Source organism: Castanea sativa, chromosome 2 (assembly GCF_040712315.1).
Source record: "Castanea sativa cultivar Marrone di Chiusa Pesio chromosome 2, ASM4071231v1".
Classification (NCBI taxonomy): domain Eukaryota; kingdom Viridiplantae; phylum Streptophyta; class Magnoliopsida; order Fagales; family Fagaceae; genus Castanea; species Castanea sativa.
Genome location: NC_134014.1, coordinates 46377787 through 46396447, shown reverse-complemented (window position 1 = coordinate 46396447; position 18661 = coordinate 46377787). Strand labels below are relative to the sequence as shown.

General features: G+C 32.2%; 1 protein-coding gene across 2 annotated transcripts; it reads right to left on the bottom strand.

Moving 5' to 3' along the window:
• Window positions 1-4947: 4947 nt before the first annotated feature.
• Window positions 4948-10800, bottom strand: LOC142624742 (wall-associated receptor kinase-like 14). Of its 2 annotated transcripts, none has more exons than XM_075798478.1 (4): window positions 10395-10800; window positions 9273-10105; window positions 6957-7031; window positions 4948-6405 (listed from the first exon to the last, which is right to left on the bottom strand). In XM_075798478.1, exons 2-4 carry the CDS (start codon window positions 10090-10092, stop codon window positions 5123-5125), a joined length of 2178 nt encoding a protein of 725 aa, XP_075654593.1. In that variant the 5' UTR covers window positions 10093-10105; window positions 10395-10800; the 3' UTR covers window positions 4948-5122. The 2 variants fall into 2 exon arrangements, with proteins under 2 accessions (XP_075654593.1, XP_075654592.1); XM_075798477.1 differs by having other exon boundaries at window positions 9273-10113; window positions 10395-10799.
• Between the last annotated feature and the right edge of the window lie 7861 nt (window positions 10801-18661).

The window sequence follows — 18661 nt, the reverse complement described above, 5'->3', positions numbered from 1 at the left end:
TTGGTTTTCAAAATTTCACAGCTTTCAATAAGATCTTTATATTTTTAATGTTTCTGTATTTTGGTCCCATTCGTTAGCCTTACTACAAAAAATGCCTACATGGCTAATCAATGGTATTGTTAATTTAAAAATAGTCTTTTCCGTAAGTGATATGATGCTTGGGATTAAAAAATAAAAAAATAGAAGTTAAAAAAAATGAAAGTATTGAAAACTTGAGGACTAAATAAAAAATAGAGACAATACATAAGTACCATATAGGTTTTTTGCCTTGATTAAAATATACCTTCAAATATTTTTTAGATGATATAGTTTTCTTATAGTGAAAATAATATAAAGGAAGAAAAGATGAGAAATCGTAATTATATACGATGGTCCTATAAAATTAAAAAGGTAAAGAGATACAATGGTTGATCTTTAAATAACAAAAAATATATAACTTAATGTAAACTAACAAGGACGAAGAGCATGAAGTTTTGAAGGTAGTGCGTACCAACAGTTAGGAAGAGAACAAGCAAACAAAGGATATAGGTAGAGAGAGTTCTCATGATTTAGGTCTTCTGTTGAATCTTCGCAATGAAAGAGAAGTGAGACAATGTGCAATTGGGTAGAGAATGACTATAAACTTAAATATATGGAGAGACATTACATTAATATATGGCAAGAATAAATTTTGTTTGATCCGATTTTTCAATTAGTGAAATGTGTCATAAAGTATTGTAAGATTGGAATCTCTCATTTATGTTTTGTCCAAATATTAAATTTAATAATTATCACAATTATTAATATAATAACATTTTTTTTTTGGTTGTTGAGAATCTTATAACATTTATTATTGTTGTGTTTGTAAATAAAATTGTCTACTCTATCTTTTAAAGAAAATATAATATGAAAATATTTTGGGTAAGATTTAAATGTTGAATAAAATTTAAACATGCACTTAATTATAAAATTCATTTTAGAATAATAATGTGGAAAGTTGTGAGACATGAAATTTTTTTGTTGTACAATATTATGAAATCAAGTAAAATTCAAAAAAAGATTATCTCTCTTCTTATTTTTTTTGAACTATGAAAATTGAACAATATAGTAGTTTTTTAATCCACATTTATTATGATTGTATTTTTATCATTATAGATTCTACAATTTTTTCAAATAAATTATTTTTATCTGGGATATAATTCTATTATAGAGTAAACTAAATGTATGCGTATGGAGCTCTCTCCTGTATAATTGATATATACTAACATTTATTATAGTTATGTTTGTATTAGTGGTGGTAAAATCAATCGAAACTCATTGCCCACCCAACCCTGCCCGCTCTAATAGAACCCAAACCTACCCAATCATTAATTGAGTCAAATGGGCATCAACCCAATTAGACCCAATGAACTTAAATATTAATTGGGCTTTAAGTAAAAACCCAATTAGACCCAATTAACCCAAAAATAATAAACCCAAAGTTCAACCCAGCCACTCTAGCCCACACAAACACACATATAATAGAATAATGATGTGTAAAATGTGCATAAAAGTTTATGCGGGACAATATTCTAACATTAGTCAACAGTCAAATATATTTAGTTTTATATACACTACTCGCAAGAGTCTCTTGGCTAAATATTACTACAATTTGATTCCTATTGGTTTCTCAGTTTTTGTGGGGGGGAGGGGGGATGGTTTCCTTTTGAAAAAGAAAAATGCAACTTCTAAGGCCTAAACCTCCTCCCTAAAAATGAGAAGTTTTAGTTTAAGAATCATCCTCACAATGACTCCACAATTTGATAATTATAATGGAAGCTGAATTATTTATTCTTAAAATGAATAAATATTTCAACAATTAAGTTTAAAAAATCAGCAATTATAATATCAGAGGATGGTGGATTCAACCTTGAACATATTAGTTGGAAATATCACAAATTGTCAATTATATATATATCAATAAAATAAATATTTAGTTTCTTCTTCTTCTAATGGAGAATTTGAATATAAAATAGATTTAAATTCATTATTTATATATATATATATATTATAAAATATTAATGTGTAAAATTGTGATAGTTCAAAAGTCGATGTGACACAATATTAGGTAATATATGATTTTTTTTCCTCTCTTTTATTCATTTTTTGTCTAAATATGAAATTTGATAATTGTCTAATTAATAGAAATTAAAATATAGAATAAATTTTCTTTAAATTTTTTTAAAATGTTTATGGAAATCATGATGTGTAAACTTGTAAGCCTCAAAATTTTACGTACAAAAGGCTATCTATTTCTAATTTAGTGCATATAGCGTGTAATTCATTCACGAATTTCATCATCTCAAAGCCTAAAATTTCCAATTTCAACAAAGGTGAAATCATAAAATCGAGTCCCATACATTTTGAAGAAACCCATTAACAATCAAGGCCCATGCTCCATTGAGCATAAACCCACTGCCCCAATCAAAATTCAAGACCTTATTAACCTCATCTTTGGCCAAGAATGCATACGAAGCGACTTCATTAACTATTTCTCTTATCATCCTTTTTTCTTTTTTTTTGGCTGAATAAAAAATGGGGTTTTTGAGAAGAGTACATGACAATGAGTAATATCACGTATACCGCACGGGCTTTGTTGGGGCTATCGCTTGAACTGCTCATCTTTGGATGCTGAGATAATGACTCCTACTATCAAGTCACACCCTGTGTTGTTCCTCTACCTCGTCCTTTTTGATTCTCTAAATTGTTACACTTGAACTGATTGCAATTGTGATGGTCCTTGGATGTATTTCTACTAATATACTTTGTATCAATATGTTTACTTATTCTTGGAATTTTGGTATGCTAACAAATTCCAAACCCATTCCTGCATCCAAGCGTTGGCTGCCTATACGCCCATTCCCTATCAGTCACAAGCCAAGAAAAATATGGTTTTGTTATATAAGAAAAGGAAAAAGGGGGGTTAATTATCTCATGCATATGAAAGATGCATCATATATCTCAATACATGTAAGTCTCATTCACATGATAAGAGAAATGAGAGATTCATAAAGTAGACGTATAAAAATTGTATCTCACTCTTTATGTTTTACTTTATACTTTTTTTTTTTTTTTTTGGTTGAGAAAATGCTAATATGATGATCCACCAATCCTTGCAATAGTAGCATATCACACGTACTTGTTTTTTCCCTTACAAAGTAATCAATGTTCAAAATGGAATTCCCACAACACAAAAGAATTCAAAATGGAAAAATAAAAATCGTACACATGACATATTGTATTGATTTTTATGGATAGTAGAAGTAATGATTAAACAATTTTCTATAAAAAGAAAGATTCATGGATTTTAGACGGTTCCTTATAAAATAACTTAAATTTTAAATGGAAAAAATGAGACACATGATATAGATTAATCGATATACTATATTTTTTATTTTTCTAAAATGATGATATATCTTTTTAATTGGTAGAATATAAAGAGAAAGGGTAAAATTTTATTTGGAGGAAAGTTCCTCTAACCCACTACGTGTCATTAAAAGATTATCTATATATATATTTAGCCACATGATCTACTTAATAATCATCATATGACTTATTTAAATAATTTAATAAATCATATGATTTGAAAGTTAAAACATGTTGATGATCTTATAAATTTTTTAAGTAATTTAATGAATCATATGATTTAAAACATGTTGATAGTTTTATAGACTGTTATGTAATGGGTTTTCAACTAGTTTGGAGAACTCTAATTAGTCCCTTTTTTTTAAGGGGGAGACTCTAATTACTCTTAGAGGAAAAGTTTTTCTAAAATGAAATACTGGGACATGATTTTCAATTTTTTTTGGGTAGCAAACAATTTGCCTTAAAGAGAAAGATTCATGGATTTTAGACAGTTGTATATGAATGAAAAATCCTCAGTCATAAAGTAACCAATTACTGCTTGATGCATTATAAATTCTCATTCATAAAGCAACCAATTTCAGCTTGATACATATCTTCTTTGTAAGGTAAACAAAGTTATAAATTAAAATAACCAAACACAAAATACACTGCAATTTTTGGAGCATGTAATGAAAAATTATGAGTGGGATAGATAATTTTTATTCTTGGTATATAAATCAGAGCTGGTTCCGACAAAATAGATGAATACGAGTAATACTTCTCTTCCTTGACATTATGGCGACAAAGAGCATTTCAGTTTGATTGGCTCTAATTTGCATTGCCTTGCTGTCCTCTATGCTTTTTGTGAATGAACGTATGTCAATTTCACTTTCATTCCTCTTAAGATTTATTTGACAATTTTCACTACACAACAACCTATAAATTTTTCCAAATTTAATCCAAGTCCAATGTGTGTGTATATATATACATATATTTGAATAAAATGGCAGTATTGAATAGTTGTGTTCATGTAACTTAGCTCTATCTTTTCGATAACACGAGCAGGCAACCAAAACAATGGCATTAGCAACAAGGGGTACGATGTGGCCGATTTGGATGCGAGAGCCAATGTAATTAGGGACAGCAAATTAGAATATTCATTATGCAAACAAATGCACTATGAAAGCAAAACTCGTTGGTGTTGCAAGAAATTGAAATTCTGCTGGCTGGACAAATTACAATGTGATCAACACTGTGGCTAAGCCAAGACCAACTGTTGAAACACCATGAAGCCCATCCTCTCCTCGGCTAGGCCTTTCCAATTGTCTTTCGTAGTGAAATGCTATTGCATATGAGAACCTAAAACTATATTCATAATGCTAAATAAAATCTTAGATTTTAGTATCATCAGGCAATTGTTGAATATTGTCAAAGAATTTTGTGAAATCGTGTAATGTGAGAATGGTTAAAAAATTCCCACGTACTTCCATATCTAAATTTTTTTTTAAGGACAATTATGTCTGCACTTGAACGATTTAACCTTTTGGGACAAAAAGTAATTTATTTATCAAGGGAAATATATGATTAAGCATAATAAAGATACCTATAAGTACCGTATAATCTAAGATTAAGCATAATGTCAGCCTACAAGCAATGTATAAGCAGTAAGGTTGGTAATTGGTAAGAGAGAGCTCTAAAATACTTGTATGGTATTCACAAGATAACATAAAGCTAGCTAATTAGCTTTCATATCACCGATTTACATTTTACCCAACAAGCTGTTTGTTGAAGGTGAGCTCTGGTCACTTAACCAAACATCATGAACAGAAACAGGGGAGCTATCCTTAACCTCCTCCAGCGAAGCCAGACAATCGTTCACCTTCTTCAAGCCAAACAATCTCTGACTCTCCACCCCTGCCTTCCCGACTACCATACCATCCAATGATTTCATACTTCCATTACGCGGTGATGAGCAAGAGGATACCACTGAATTTGCCATGCATATATTTTCCTCAAATGATGCCCACCCACTGCGCCTGATGAGTTCCAGCTCTTCTGCCACTTCCATCATGGAAGGCCTCATGTCACTATGAAAAGCAAGGCATCTAAAGGCAAGCTCAGCCACCTTGTGAATAGAATAAAGTGTCCAGGCATCCCTATGTGGTTCAAGGAAAGGATCAATTATCTCATCCAAACAACCCTTCCCAATCCTATCAATAGCAAGTGCTGCCAAATTCACTTCAGTCTGAGGTCGACCAAAATCAACCACTTTCAATGCAGTTATTATCTCTACTAAAACTACCCCGAAACTGTAAACATCACTTTTATCAGAAAGATGGAAGTTTTGATGGTATTGAGGATCAACATAGCCTGGAGTCCCTTGTGGGGCTGTTGAGATGTGTGATGTTTCTGTCAGGCCAAGTCTAGAAAGACCAAAATCAGCTACCTTTGATTTGAAGCTGTAATCCAATAATATATTGCTCGATTTGATGTCTCTGTGATAAATTGGTGGATTAATGGCAGAGTGGAGATACGCTATAGCATGAGCAGTTTCAGTAGCAATTGTGAGTCGTATTGTCCATGGGAGACCTGAGCCCCTCTCTCTTTGTATATGCTGAGATAAAGTACCATGAGGCATAAATTCATAGACAAGGATTTGTTCACCCTCCTCTATACAGCAACCTAACAAGCGGACTAGGTTTGGGTGGCTCACAGAGGAAAGGAGCTTAATCTCATTTAAGACTTGATCAATACCGTTGTTATCTCTATGTCTGATCTTTTTTATGGCAACCCACTCATTATTGTGAAGTTTTCCTGCATAAACCGTACCAAAAGCTCCAGTTCCCAGCCTTTGTTCATCAGAGAAGCTACTAGTTGCTCTTTCTATGTCTTTGTAGGTGTATAAAGGAACACTGGAATTGCCAGCAGCTTCACATACAAGGCGTCTTGTACTCATTTGGTTTTTCAAACAAGTGGAACGACGCCGAATAAAGTAAAAAAAAAGAGCCAGACCAGCCATTATAGAAGCTCCAGCAGCAAACCCTAAAAACAGAACAATGTTGATCAGTTTATTACTCAAAAATCCTTAGGCCTAGATACATACACCTCAAATAAATGAAAATTCTGTCAAATGTTATTCATGTTCACACACATTCAATTGGGGCTGAACCACATTGCAGTTCAATTGGGTTTGAGCCTCCTCTGGCTTACTACCTATTCCAAGTTAAATTTCAGATGAAAGGCTCTTAAACATTTGATAAATAGTCTTCCGAGGTTTCTTGATATAAAAAAATTATGAAAATGATTCGAATCAAAAAGCTTGAAGAAAAATCTTTAACTAAAGTTTCTTTTTGATTCTACAACTTAGCTAACATCAACATCAAGTTCTTTGAGATTTTAGTAAAAGACCCCAAATGAAACAACATTTATGTGTGTGTGTGTGTGTGTGTTGGTGTAAGAGATTGAAAGCTTAAAATAAACCATGTGGAATACATTTACATAAATCATGTGTGGGAGCAAACAAAACTATCTGGATACCATGAATTTCCAGGGCCAGTTTCCATTTTGTAACGACAAGTTGAGATTGAAATTACCTCCAAGGAGAAAACGAACTTTACTATTGCCTCCACATTTGCCAGACAGGTACCTTGTAGGATTGCAACCAGAAACTAATCACATGAAAATTAATGGAAGAAGGGATCAGTAAACAGATGAAGTTTCAATTATAATGCAATAAGTTTCAGCTTAGTTACATCAAAGGTCAGGCATTGTGTATGTGTAAACTTGAAAGTAAAAAATTCACATCCCTACTTGGCTTCTTCCCTTTTTATTTCTTTATGGGCAAAAACGAAAAATTTATTTCAAGTTCGTTTTAGATTTAGACAAAAAGTCAAATATTATGTAGCTAATTACAATGTTAAGTTTGTTCAAGAAACTAAACAGTAATTCATTAGGTTAAATTGCTTCACGGTTCTTTGTTTTTGGATAATTCGATAGTTGGGGGAGTGGGAATTTGATCCTGGATGTTTCAGTTGGAAATACCAAGAGGTGAAACAACTCAAAATGCTCTCCATCCCTTCTTTATTGGGGGAGGAGGTGCTATTTGTTAAGCTTCATTTCAATGTTCATTCTTAACATGGAAGTTCCAAAGAGAGGAGCATTGTAATTTTTATGCGTTAAAAAAAAAACAACTAATCACACATAATACATCAGCTCTGTTTGTTTGTGCAAAACAAAAACAATTGAAAATGGAAATTCGGCTGATCAAAGTCTTCTCTCCTTTTTAATTTTGTTGGTCCAAAGTCTAAGCCTATCCAGCTCAGCCATGTGCTTCCCCTAAAATCACTACGTAAACAGCTAGAAAGAATTGCCAAAAGTTTTTGACTTTGGAAGGATTATGTCTGGCTAGCACTTTTCCAAACAGAATTGGACTTGTTCAACCTTGCAGGCCTTAGCTACATTCGCGTAAACCATTATTAAATAATTTCCATATTAGGAAAACTCCCAGAAGTTGTAGTAACTTGAAAACCAATTGCTGATCCCTTAAACCCCTACCAAACTCCTTTTTAATTGAACTAAAAGCCGTAGCTAAGACGAAATTGAATCCTAATAAATCAGGTTGCAAAATAATCATGACCCAATTGGCCAAGAACAATAACCATATGTGGGACCTACTACTGTAAATGATTAACACACTAGAAGTTTCTGTTTATCTCTTAATTTGCCTATTGAGAGAAACCCTTTCGTCCTGAACCTTGATTTTCACACTTTGTCTAGTTCTAGTTAACATTAACATTGTTTTCACACACTTTCCCCATTGTCAATATTTTAGACAGCACCGCAGAACCAATTTTTTTTTACCCCACAACCAAAGCTTATGTTGCCACGGCTCCACGAAGGTAGCCATGGATTTTTTTTTATTTTTTTTTTGTGTTATTACTCTACAGTTTTATTTTATTTTATTTTTTTGCTGAATCTACAGTTTTAATTTAGGACTATACAAACAAGCGTAGACTGAGAAGATAACAAAAAAAAAAAATTACACCCAAAAAAAAAAAAAAAAGATAAAAAAATCAGCAGCATGTGACTTTTGATTTGATTGGCCAACTCATAGATATCGTGCCTGACCGTTTACCACTTTTCCTTCCTACTTACCTTCGTCAAAGGCAATTTGTTAGTCTATTATTTACGCCATCCACAAATAATAATAATAATAATAATAACAATAATAATAAATGAATAAATAGCTAAGTTCATAAAATAAAATAAAATAAAAAGTTTAGCTTTTAATTACACGTGTTAAATGTGTGAAATTGGGATTGACACTTACGATTTCCATCCATTAAACATTTTCATCATTTACTTCAATAACATTTTAGTATTTCATCCTAATTTTAGTTAATAACAATATGACTAGTGATTAAAATTTTATAAATTTAAAATTTTAAAGGTCTGTTGAATACATATGTTTAAATATATATTTTTAATTTTTAAATAATATTATATAAATTTTAACATACTTATTCACTCACACGTATTTTAAAAAAATACAAGTTACCAAACAACTCTTAATACTTTTGTTTACAAAATAGATGTATTTATTTTATAATTTTTTTAGAAGAAGTATTTATTTTATAATTTAAATAATAAATGGTAAATGGGAAATCCAACGCACATGACAAGCATTTAAAAATAAAAAAGAAACACATAAATACGTGTGATTACGAAGGTATAGCTGTTGAAGCTAAAGCCATAAATGTCTAAATAAATAAAAGGAAAAAAAAATTATAAATTGAACTTTAAATTAAATTTGCAAGATTGAATTTGTTAAATTCTCGAATTAATATAGTTTAAAAATGTAATTAGCTAAAGAGGGGAGGAAAAAAAAAATTGCAGAGGAATTGACTCACTTTTTCGGCAACCCTCGCCGCCGTTGTATCCATCACCGCGAAACCCATTTTTACAGCTGCACCGGAACCCTAGAATTGCGTTGTCGTTGCTCTGAACATCCGTACAGTTCGAATTCTTGGAGCAAATAGAAGAAGAGGTAGAGTTACAGGACCCTTTGAGCCACCACTGCAACTCGAGCGTGTGAAACTGAAGCGAGAGCGCCGAACCATTTCCATTGGACTGAACAAAGATGGATGAGAACAAGGATTTGCAGGTTGTTGCATTGACAGCGTCGAGGTCCAAAAAATTATGCTGCATCTTGTTACTATGTTGCGAAAAGCAGCTTACGTTGTTGCCACTTTTGGAGTTCGAGTCGCAGGTCTTCGATTTGAACGGGAACAAGCTGGTGGACAAAACGCAGTCGTTTGTCTGGGTTTTGTTACATTTGTTAAGGAGGAGGCTGTTCTGCGTCGTCGGCATGTAGTTGTTGTCGTTATGGAAGAGCGGGTAGATTGATTCAATCGTACGGCCGCAATCATCTGACAGATTGAGGAAGATGCTTTGCGAGGTTATGTCGGCGACTTGGAGTTGGAGATCTTTGAGTTGGATTTCGGAGTTGCTTCTGTTGCAGTTCAATAGGATCGGGCACGAACCCGAGAACCCGAATGGGTATGCAACGGTTTTACCTCCACTTGCGCATGAGGAATTGCACGCGGCTTTGCTTTGGGCTCTAGTTGGAATTGGAAACACAATTATGAAAATTGAGACAATGATTCGAAAGGGAATCATTCTGAGCTTATAAGCTGGCTGGGTTTTGCACGAAACAAACAGAGCAATCATAACCTTTCTGGTTCTGCAAAGCTAAAACAGATAAAAATCAAAAACTGAGTTTGAGACTGGAAATAATATATATAAATATATTAAAGCAAAACAAAAAATTGTTTGCTATTGAGGAGTAATTGAGGAATTAAAAGCTGAGGTTTTTTGTGCCGTTGGGAAGCCATCTATCCCAATAAATGCTCATACAAGAGAGGTCTATTTAGCATTTATAGTAATAGGAACAAAAATACAATTACATGACTGAGAATGGTATGGTCAGCTTAGCTATTACTACTATTTACTACTAGTATTTACGGACTTACTACATCTGAGCTCCTTCAATGGCTGTTACTCCTCTGCCAAATTCAAGTACAACTTTCTTTTTGATACTGATAAGAGTTTGATCTTATTCAAAACCTCTCTACTTAACCCTTACGAAGTCCAGTCTGTCTAGTACAGGTCTTTGATTCTCATTGATTAGCTGCTGATTGATGATCAAACACGAGCGGTGAAAGAAATTAAGAAAGACAAAAGAAAAGCAAAACCGTGTGGTTTTTTGATGAAGCTTCCCCCACTTTTTTCAAGGTTGTCTGCGACTCCTAAAAACAAAAACGTAGATATGGGAGAAGAGAGAGAGAGAGAATGAGATGAGATGACAAAGTTACCCCTTTCCTCCTTGTAGTTGTCGAAAACCCAATTGACCGATCAAAAAACAAAGGCTTAAAAAAAAGGCTTTTTCTTTTTTTGTGGACACAATCGTAGCACCGTTGCTATATACTATATTATATATGATTTTGAACTATGAAGATGGTGGGAAGGAGGGTCCCATAACCCATTGGATTTGTATTTTACTATTCCATTATGCTAAAATTCCGGGGATGGTGGCAGCGTTTCTTTCATATATAATTTGTGTTTTGTTGATTAATATTGAAATAAAAGAAGAACCCGATCCTTTTATTCTAAGTTCTCGGCGGCCCAGTTTAATTAACATATACTCTAAGCCGAAAGTCAACTGATTCTTCTCTTTGCTCAATCAATTTGTGGACCTTTCTCTCATAATGCTTAAATGCTTCATTGACTTCCTAAAACTTATATAGTTTTTGATAAGCACGGTTCTAGAATATATAACCGTTGTACTTGTATCAGATGGGATGGGAGCTCGTTTGGATGATCAGCCGCAGTTCAGATTTGTAATCTTATTTGAAACTTTGAAGTTTGAACGTGAATAGCTCCACCCACCATTGAATGTCTCTAAGTAGATTGTAGTACAAGGATTGATTTTAGTTGGATAGGGAGAGAATGTTATTTGATCCTATTCTGAAAGTGAAAAAAAAAATGTTACTCTCTTTAGAGTAGAAACTGGATAGAGTAAAAGAAATAATAGAAAAATAAAAATGTGAAAAATGCATTTGTTGTAACTTCGTCATATTTTTAGTTAGAAATTAGGCTGATTGAATTTTTACCAAAAGTTTATGTTTAATGGTTTTAGTATTCTCTTTATATAGAGACTCAGTCAACTGAAATTTAGGTTAGATTATGCATAATTATGTTTTTTTTTTTTTTTTTGCAGATTTATGTATACTTTGGGAGATTTTTTCTAACTATTTCTAGCAATTTTAACACTTAATTTATAATTTTTCATAAATAAGTACATATATTGTATGAACTCTCATTATTATAATAAGATTGATTTATGTAAGGTCACAATTCGCACCTAAACCCAACTGTATGAAGGGATTAGGCCCAAAAAGTCCAATACAATGAAATTTATAGAGAGTGGGCTTGAAACCTAGGTTCTATGAATGTTGGATAACAAAAATAATGGGCTAAATCCCCAATTCACATGCAACGAACTGTTTATGTAGTAGAAATTCTCCTCGGACGTATGCTGATGACGGTTTGTATTAATTTTCCTTATTTTAAAGATAGATTACAATTGAGGGTGGTGTGTACAGTGTTTCTTTTTTTTTTCTCCGATCCTCCATCCTGAATGCCTTTCTTTCCTTTTATATCATCTTCCTTCGCCCTCCATCCACCACGTATGGATTAGATCACCGATCTAGATACTTGTCTCATTCACCGCCCCCTTGAAGTCTTCCCACAATAGCTGTAAGGCTGATCACTATTGTTCAGATGTCATTTCCTCATTAATGCGGCCAAAGAAGTAGGTGCAGAGTTTTTAATGCGGTGGTTACAGCTTTTCCCAAGATATTTTTCATTTCTTTTTCCTCTCTGTGTCTTCGTGAAACACATCTTCATCCACCAAACCTCCTAGAATCTCCTTTTAAACATCATGGCGTTTCATATGATCTTTACTACATTTAACCGAGGATATGCCCCTCCTTGGACTATTTCCATCAACTTCTTTCGCAACAGCTTGCTTGTGGGCTTTTAAATTAGGTATCGTTATTGCCACCAAACCCTCCTCGGACAAGTTAATATCCTCGGATCAGACCCAAGGTCCAAAAACATGCCCTGGACTTTTTGTCCTCACAATTTCTTTGGAGAAATTAAAAAAAAAAAAAAAGAAAGAAAAAAAAGAATGTCTCTTCAAAAATGTTATTTGTAGATCAGCTATATCACAGTGACATTTGCTGAAATGGTAAGCAACTCTTTTATGGAGGAAAGCGTTGTTGCTATACAACGATTAAGATTTTCTTATTTGTTCTTTAAACTTTCATTTGTTTCTTTCCTTATTTACACTTATCATGGAAGGAGCTATAAATTGGCTAGGAGGGCAATGGCCTCCCTAATTTTTTTTTAATAAAATATTAGTATATTAATAGGTACTAATTTTAGCAATTTTGTTCAATAAAATTACACTTTACCACCTTTAACAATGCCATCAATTTTTTTTTAAAAAAAATGTTATAGCCATAAAAATTTTTAAACATTTTTACAAACTATTGAGAGAGCAAAATCTTATTAGTTCCACACTTGCATTACTTTTTACTTATCAATAACCACTTACTATATTAGCAATTTGTAAATTTTTTTGTAGTTTTAGCATTTTTCACATTTTAAAGGCCATAAAAAAATAATAGATTAAATCTAAAATAAAATATACAAACCCAAAAAATTATCGCAACAACAAAAATGATCAATAATAAAGCTAAGAAAAACTAAACCCATCAACATATTTTACCCAAAATAAACAACTTGACCCTTTTAAAAGTTTTAAACAAAAATCCTTGATGGTAAAATAGTAAAGGCAAAGGTCAGAACCGCCGCACACATCGAGTAGCAAAGCCCCCTCTTAACTCAAAGTCCAGGCATCGTCCATGGTACCTGTGATCTCCAACAAATAACATAATAGACGAAAACTATTGTTTGTATCATGATTTAAGCCGCTTAAAAGATGGAAGAGTGTTGCTAGCTAGTTCAAGTGAATCAAAGGGCTTGTGCATGTGTATAAATATGGATGAACTGTATAAAATCTTTAAGCTTTCCAAGCCAATGTTAAAAATGTTCACAAAGGGTCAGAAGTTGAAATGTACATTTCACTATAAAATAAATGGATACTATTATTCAAGGAGTCTTTTGGGTAAATATTGGTAAAAATGAAGTTTTTTGAGGTTATAGTCACTGTTCGAAGTTATTTGGAAAAATGAGGAGAGAGAGTGAATTTCGGCAACAGTGTTGCCGAAATTCGAAGAAAAGTATGAGAGAGAAAATCCAAACTGAGGAGAGAGAAATTTTGAGAATTTCGGCAACAGTGTTGCCGAAATTCTTTCTGCCCAAACCCTGCCCGCTTCATTGAGTGCCCATGCGTGTGAGTGCTAAAAGGAAAAAATAAAAAAGGTTTGTGGCAATCCCATTGCCGAAAATGGAGGGAAAAGAAAAAAAAAAAAAGAATTACAGCAATGGGATTGCCGAAATAGGGGGAAAGAAAAAGAAAAAGAAAAAAAAAAAGTGGCCATGTAGTGCCGAAATAGGAAAAAAAAAAAAGGAAAATTGGTAATGGGTTGCCGAATAGGGAAAAAAAAAAAAAAAGGAAAATTGGCAATGGGGTTGCCGAAATAGGGGGGAAAGAAGAAAAAAAAGAAAAAGAAAATTGGCAATGGGGTTGCCGAAATTGGGGGGTAAAAAAAAAAAAAAAAAAAAAAAAAGGTGGCCATGTAGTGCCACATTTGTTTTTTTTCTTTCCCCCTATTTCGGCAATCCCATTGCCACATTTCCTCTTTTTTTTTTTTTTTCTTTCCCCCCCTATTTCGGCAACCCCATTGCCAATTTTCCTTTTTTTTTTTTTTCCTATTTCGGCATGGCCACCTTTTTTTTTTTTTTTTTTTTCTTTCCCCCCCTATTTCGGCAATCCCATTGCCAATTTTCCTTTTTTTTTTTTTTTTCCTATTTCGACACTACATGGCCACCTTTTTTTTTTTTCCCCTATTTCGGCAACCCATTGCGAATTTTCCTTTTTTTTTTTTCCTATTTCGGCACTACATGGCCACTTTTTTTTTTCTTTTTTTTTTCTTTCCCCCCTATTTCGGCAATCCCATTGCTGTAATTCTTTTTTTTTTTTTTTTTCCCTCCATTTTCGACAATGGGATTGCCACAAACCTTTTTTATTTTTTCCTTTTGGCACTCACGCGCATGGGCACTTAGTGAAGCGGGCAGGGTTTGGGCAGAAGGAATTTCGGCAACACTGTTGCCGAAATTCTCAAAATTTCTCTCTCCTCAGTTTGGATTTTCTCTCTCATACTTTTCTTCGAATTTCGGCAACACTATTGCCGAAATTCACTCTCTCTCCTCATTTTCCCAAATAACTTCGAACAGTGACTATAACCCCAAAAAACTTCATTTTTACCAATATTTACCCAAAAGACTCATTATTCAAGCCTTATTAAATATTATTTTAAATAAAAGTTCCAATTCGGGGTACCAAATAACACCTCCACGATAAAACTATGGGGGTGGCGGGTGAGATAGAAGTTCAAGTTTTATTGGGCGAATCAGTCAATTTATCAAGTAAAGAAACATTATATATATTGAATGAATTTTAATCATTTTTATTCTAAATTTGTGTACAAATAAGGTCATTTTGATATAGAATCATATCAAGTTATTACACTAGGTGACTTTCTCAACAAAAAAAAAAAAAAAGAAGTTACACTCAATGTAATTTGTTATTAATGCTACATTATTCGCTAACTTCTTATAATTGGATTGAAAATTGAAAATTTTATTGTTGAATTATCTCCTTTTTCTTCACACACATATTAAATTTTATGTTAATAGACTATTATATATTATTACATTGTGTGTATTTCAAAACCAAATAATCCAAACACATATTAAAATAATAATGAAAATTATTATATATGCATTGCAACTCACAATTAAACATTGAATTGTAACTCACAATTAAACATTGAATATGAGATCAATTAGGTCCAGGGTTCAAAATTCCTAGCTAATATCTTGAGGCCACCTCCAATGAATTGGAGGTGTTTGGTAATATTGTTCTAGTAATGTTGTTTATATTTTTTGGAAATACATGTAGGTGAAAAATTTTGTGAAAATACGTGTAATGTTGTTTAAACACTAAAAATCGTTATTTCTTATAAGTACTTGAAGTGTGTGATACAAGGGAACTACACACACTTTAAAAATAGCAAATAAAGGAATTCAAATCTTCTGTCTCACTCTTCCTACTCTACTATACGCTCCACAAATAAAAACATGCCACATATCCATTTAATTTATTAAATGTTAAATTTATGCCTTCTATTATTTCAATTACCTAAATATGATGAGTTATTTATTTATTTATTTTAGGTAATTGAAATAATAGAAGACAAAAATATAGCGTTTAATAAATTAGATAAACATGTGACATGTTTTTATTTGTAGAGTATATAGTGGAGTAGGAAAAGTGAGATAGAATATTTGGACTCCAAATAAAGTCCTCGAAGAAGAAGAAGAAAAAAGTGTAATAAAGGTATGTTTGGTAGACTATAATAAACACTTTAATGTAACGGTTATTTTTATGGTTTAGCTATTTAGTAGTTTGATTATATTTTTATTACAGGAATAGTCATTCTTTATAAATAGATATTCTCTAAAATGAGGAATAATTATTTTTCTCTAAAATGGTCATAATAGCTATTCCTTAGTAGATGTATTCATTTCTAAAAAATTAATATATTTCTAAATAAAAAAACTTTCCATATATAGATAACAATTATGAAAATAAAAAATTATAAAAATAACTTGAAGGTTAAAAAATATTATTTTTTAGGAAATATAATTATATTAATAAGAAATGTCCTAAAATATATCTTAATTTTTATTCTAATGTTACACTTTAGACAATTTGATTTAAAAATTCCATTATCTTCAGGATTCTATTCTTGTGTTGTCACCAAACAAATAAATAGTTATAAGTATTACATTACAACATCTTATATTCCTTGTAATACCTATTCTTATACTTATGTAATCACCATTACAGTTAGGGATGGCAATGGGGCGGGGCGGGGCCGAAGGATGGGATCTTCGCCCCCGCCCCGTAGAGATTTTTCTTACTCCATCCCCACCCCGCCCTGCATGACGGGGAAAATTTCTTGCCCCATCTCCGCCCCTTAAGGCCCCGCGAAAACCCGCGAAGCTCCAACCTACTCCGTAAAACTTTATTTCTTGTTAATTTTTCCTATAATTATTACCATTTTTTCAAATAAAATGACATGTTTCAATATTAAAAATATACTTGAAATTATAAATAAATTTATCCTATCAAATCAAACTAATTTTTAGCAAAAACTAAATAATATTATCTAAATGTTTAACAAGACAATGTCACAACAAAAATTTCATAGTATGACACAAAACTCTCATATTATGTTAATGATGAAAAGTAAGTTGAGAAAGACATATGAATCATGAATGAAAAGACAAAAAAAAAAAGAGTTAAAATTGGTACCTTATTTTCAATTATGCTTGAGAGAAAAGAGAGGTAGAACCACATTAGGTAGAATAAAATAAGCTGATGATATTTTTGTTTAAATAGTAGGATTTTAGAGTATGAAAAAATTACAACTTAATCCTTATTAATGCGGGGCGGGGCGGGGCGGGGCGGGGCAGGGCGGGTCTAAAAAGTGAAAACCCATTCCCGTCCCACCCCGTGGTGCGGGTCTAAAATCTCGCCCCATCTCCCCCCCATCACTTTTGTGGGGCGGGAAAAACCCGCACAGGGCGAAACGGAGAGGGACGGGGAAAAATTGTCATCCCTAATTATAGTCTACCAAATGTGCCATAAGTATCCTATAGAAGGAAATAAGTCAATGTTAATTTAATATTTTATTATATTTTTTAAAATGAAGTTGAATTATATGCAAATATCAAGAAAATTTTAAAAAATAAAATTGAATTTGTATGTGTAGTTTTTTTAAAAGCATATATGACAATCAAAAATCAAATATTTACACTTTGTATATTTCAATAAAAAAATCATTTTAAAAAGATGAGCTTATTTTTGAAAACATCTTCTAAAGAACTAACTCGTTTCTCCTGTATTTGGTTATGACCTTAAAATGAGTTAGAAAATATTTTATGTTGGCTAATTCAGAAGTAAAATCATTAATATATTTTGTAGTTCTAAATAATTGTATGAGCTAAAACATTTCTCTATAAAAAGAAACCTCAGATAAGTGAGTATTTTTTATTTTTTAGGCCATATGGTAGACTAGTGGGAAATAAATTCAAAACCTACACAAAAAAATTAAATGGAAAAGCAACTTGTTGTAGGTGGAAAATTATCATTTAGAAAAATTTCAACAATCAATTAACATTGGTCAAAATTTGATTTTGTGAAAAGAAAAGGGCGTAAGGAAAAAATTTACCATTGGGATAGATTTTTGTGGTGTGGAGTTTGTTTTTTATTATAATTATTAATAAATCAATTCTTTCAACAATGGGGGAAGGAAAGTTCAAACTCTAATTCTCCTATTAAAGAAGAGCAAGTTATATTACAATGTTCTTGGCGGGGTGTAAAGTTTATTTGTAATGGTTTATTGAGTATGTAAACATTTCGAAAATGTCTTTTCACTCTATTGGTTTGTTTTCTTCCGATTATACTATATTTTCCACCCAACATTTCATAATAATAATAATAAAATCATTAAGAAACTCATAGAAGTTAGCAACAATATTCTTTCATTACTTTCAAGGAATATTTGATAGTGGGAAAGAATCTATTTAAATTCTGAATATTTTAAATTTTTTATTAAAAATACAAAAAAATACCAATTCCACCACAATACTCTTGAGATATCATATTTGTTCTTAAAACCTTTTTATAAAAATTTATTTAAAAAAAAAAAATCATGGTAGTTTGTAGCTGACGTAATTTCTCAACAAATTTACTGCCTGTGTTTTTTTTTTGTCAGTGTTTATTTATTTATGGAATCTCATTAATTACTGAAAGCTCTATTGTTGCTAAAGGGACACTATTGTCTACTCCGTACATATTTTTGACTCCTCTAGTCTCTTTCTTATAACCACCGCGTTTTCTAAGTGGTCCATTTGCCGTAAAGAACAAGGAGAGCATATTTTTTTTACAATAATACCCATTACGCGGAAAAGGTTGACC

Bases quoted from the DNA above. Each gene is read 5' to 3' on its own strand.
- LOC142624742 (XM_075798478.1), bottom strand. From the start codon at position 10,092: ATGATTGCTCTGTTTGTTTCGTGCAAAACCCAGCCAGCTTATAAGCTC. The intron at 7,032-9,272 runs GTGAGTCAATTC...TCATGTGATTAG, and splicing joins CGGCGAGGGTTGCCGAAAAA to TTTCTGGTTGCAATCCTACA. The intron at 6,406-6,956 runs GTAATTTCAATC...TTCTGTTTTTAG, and splicing joins AGTTCGTTTTCTCCTTGGAG to GGTTTGCTGCTGGAGCTTCT.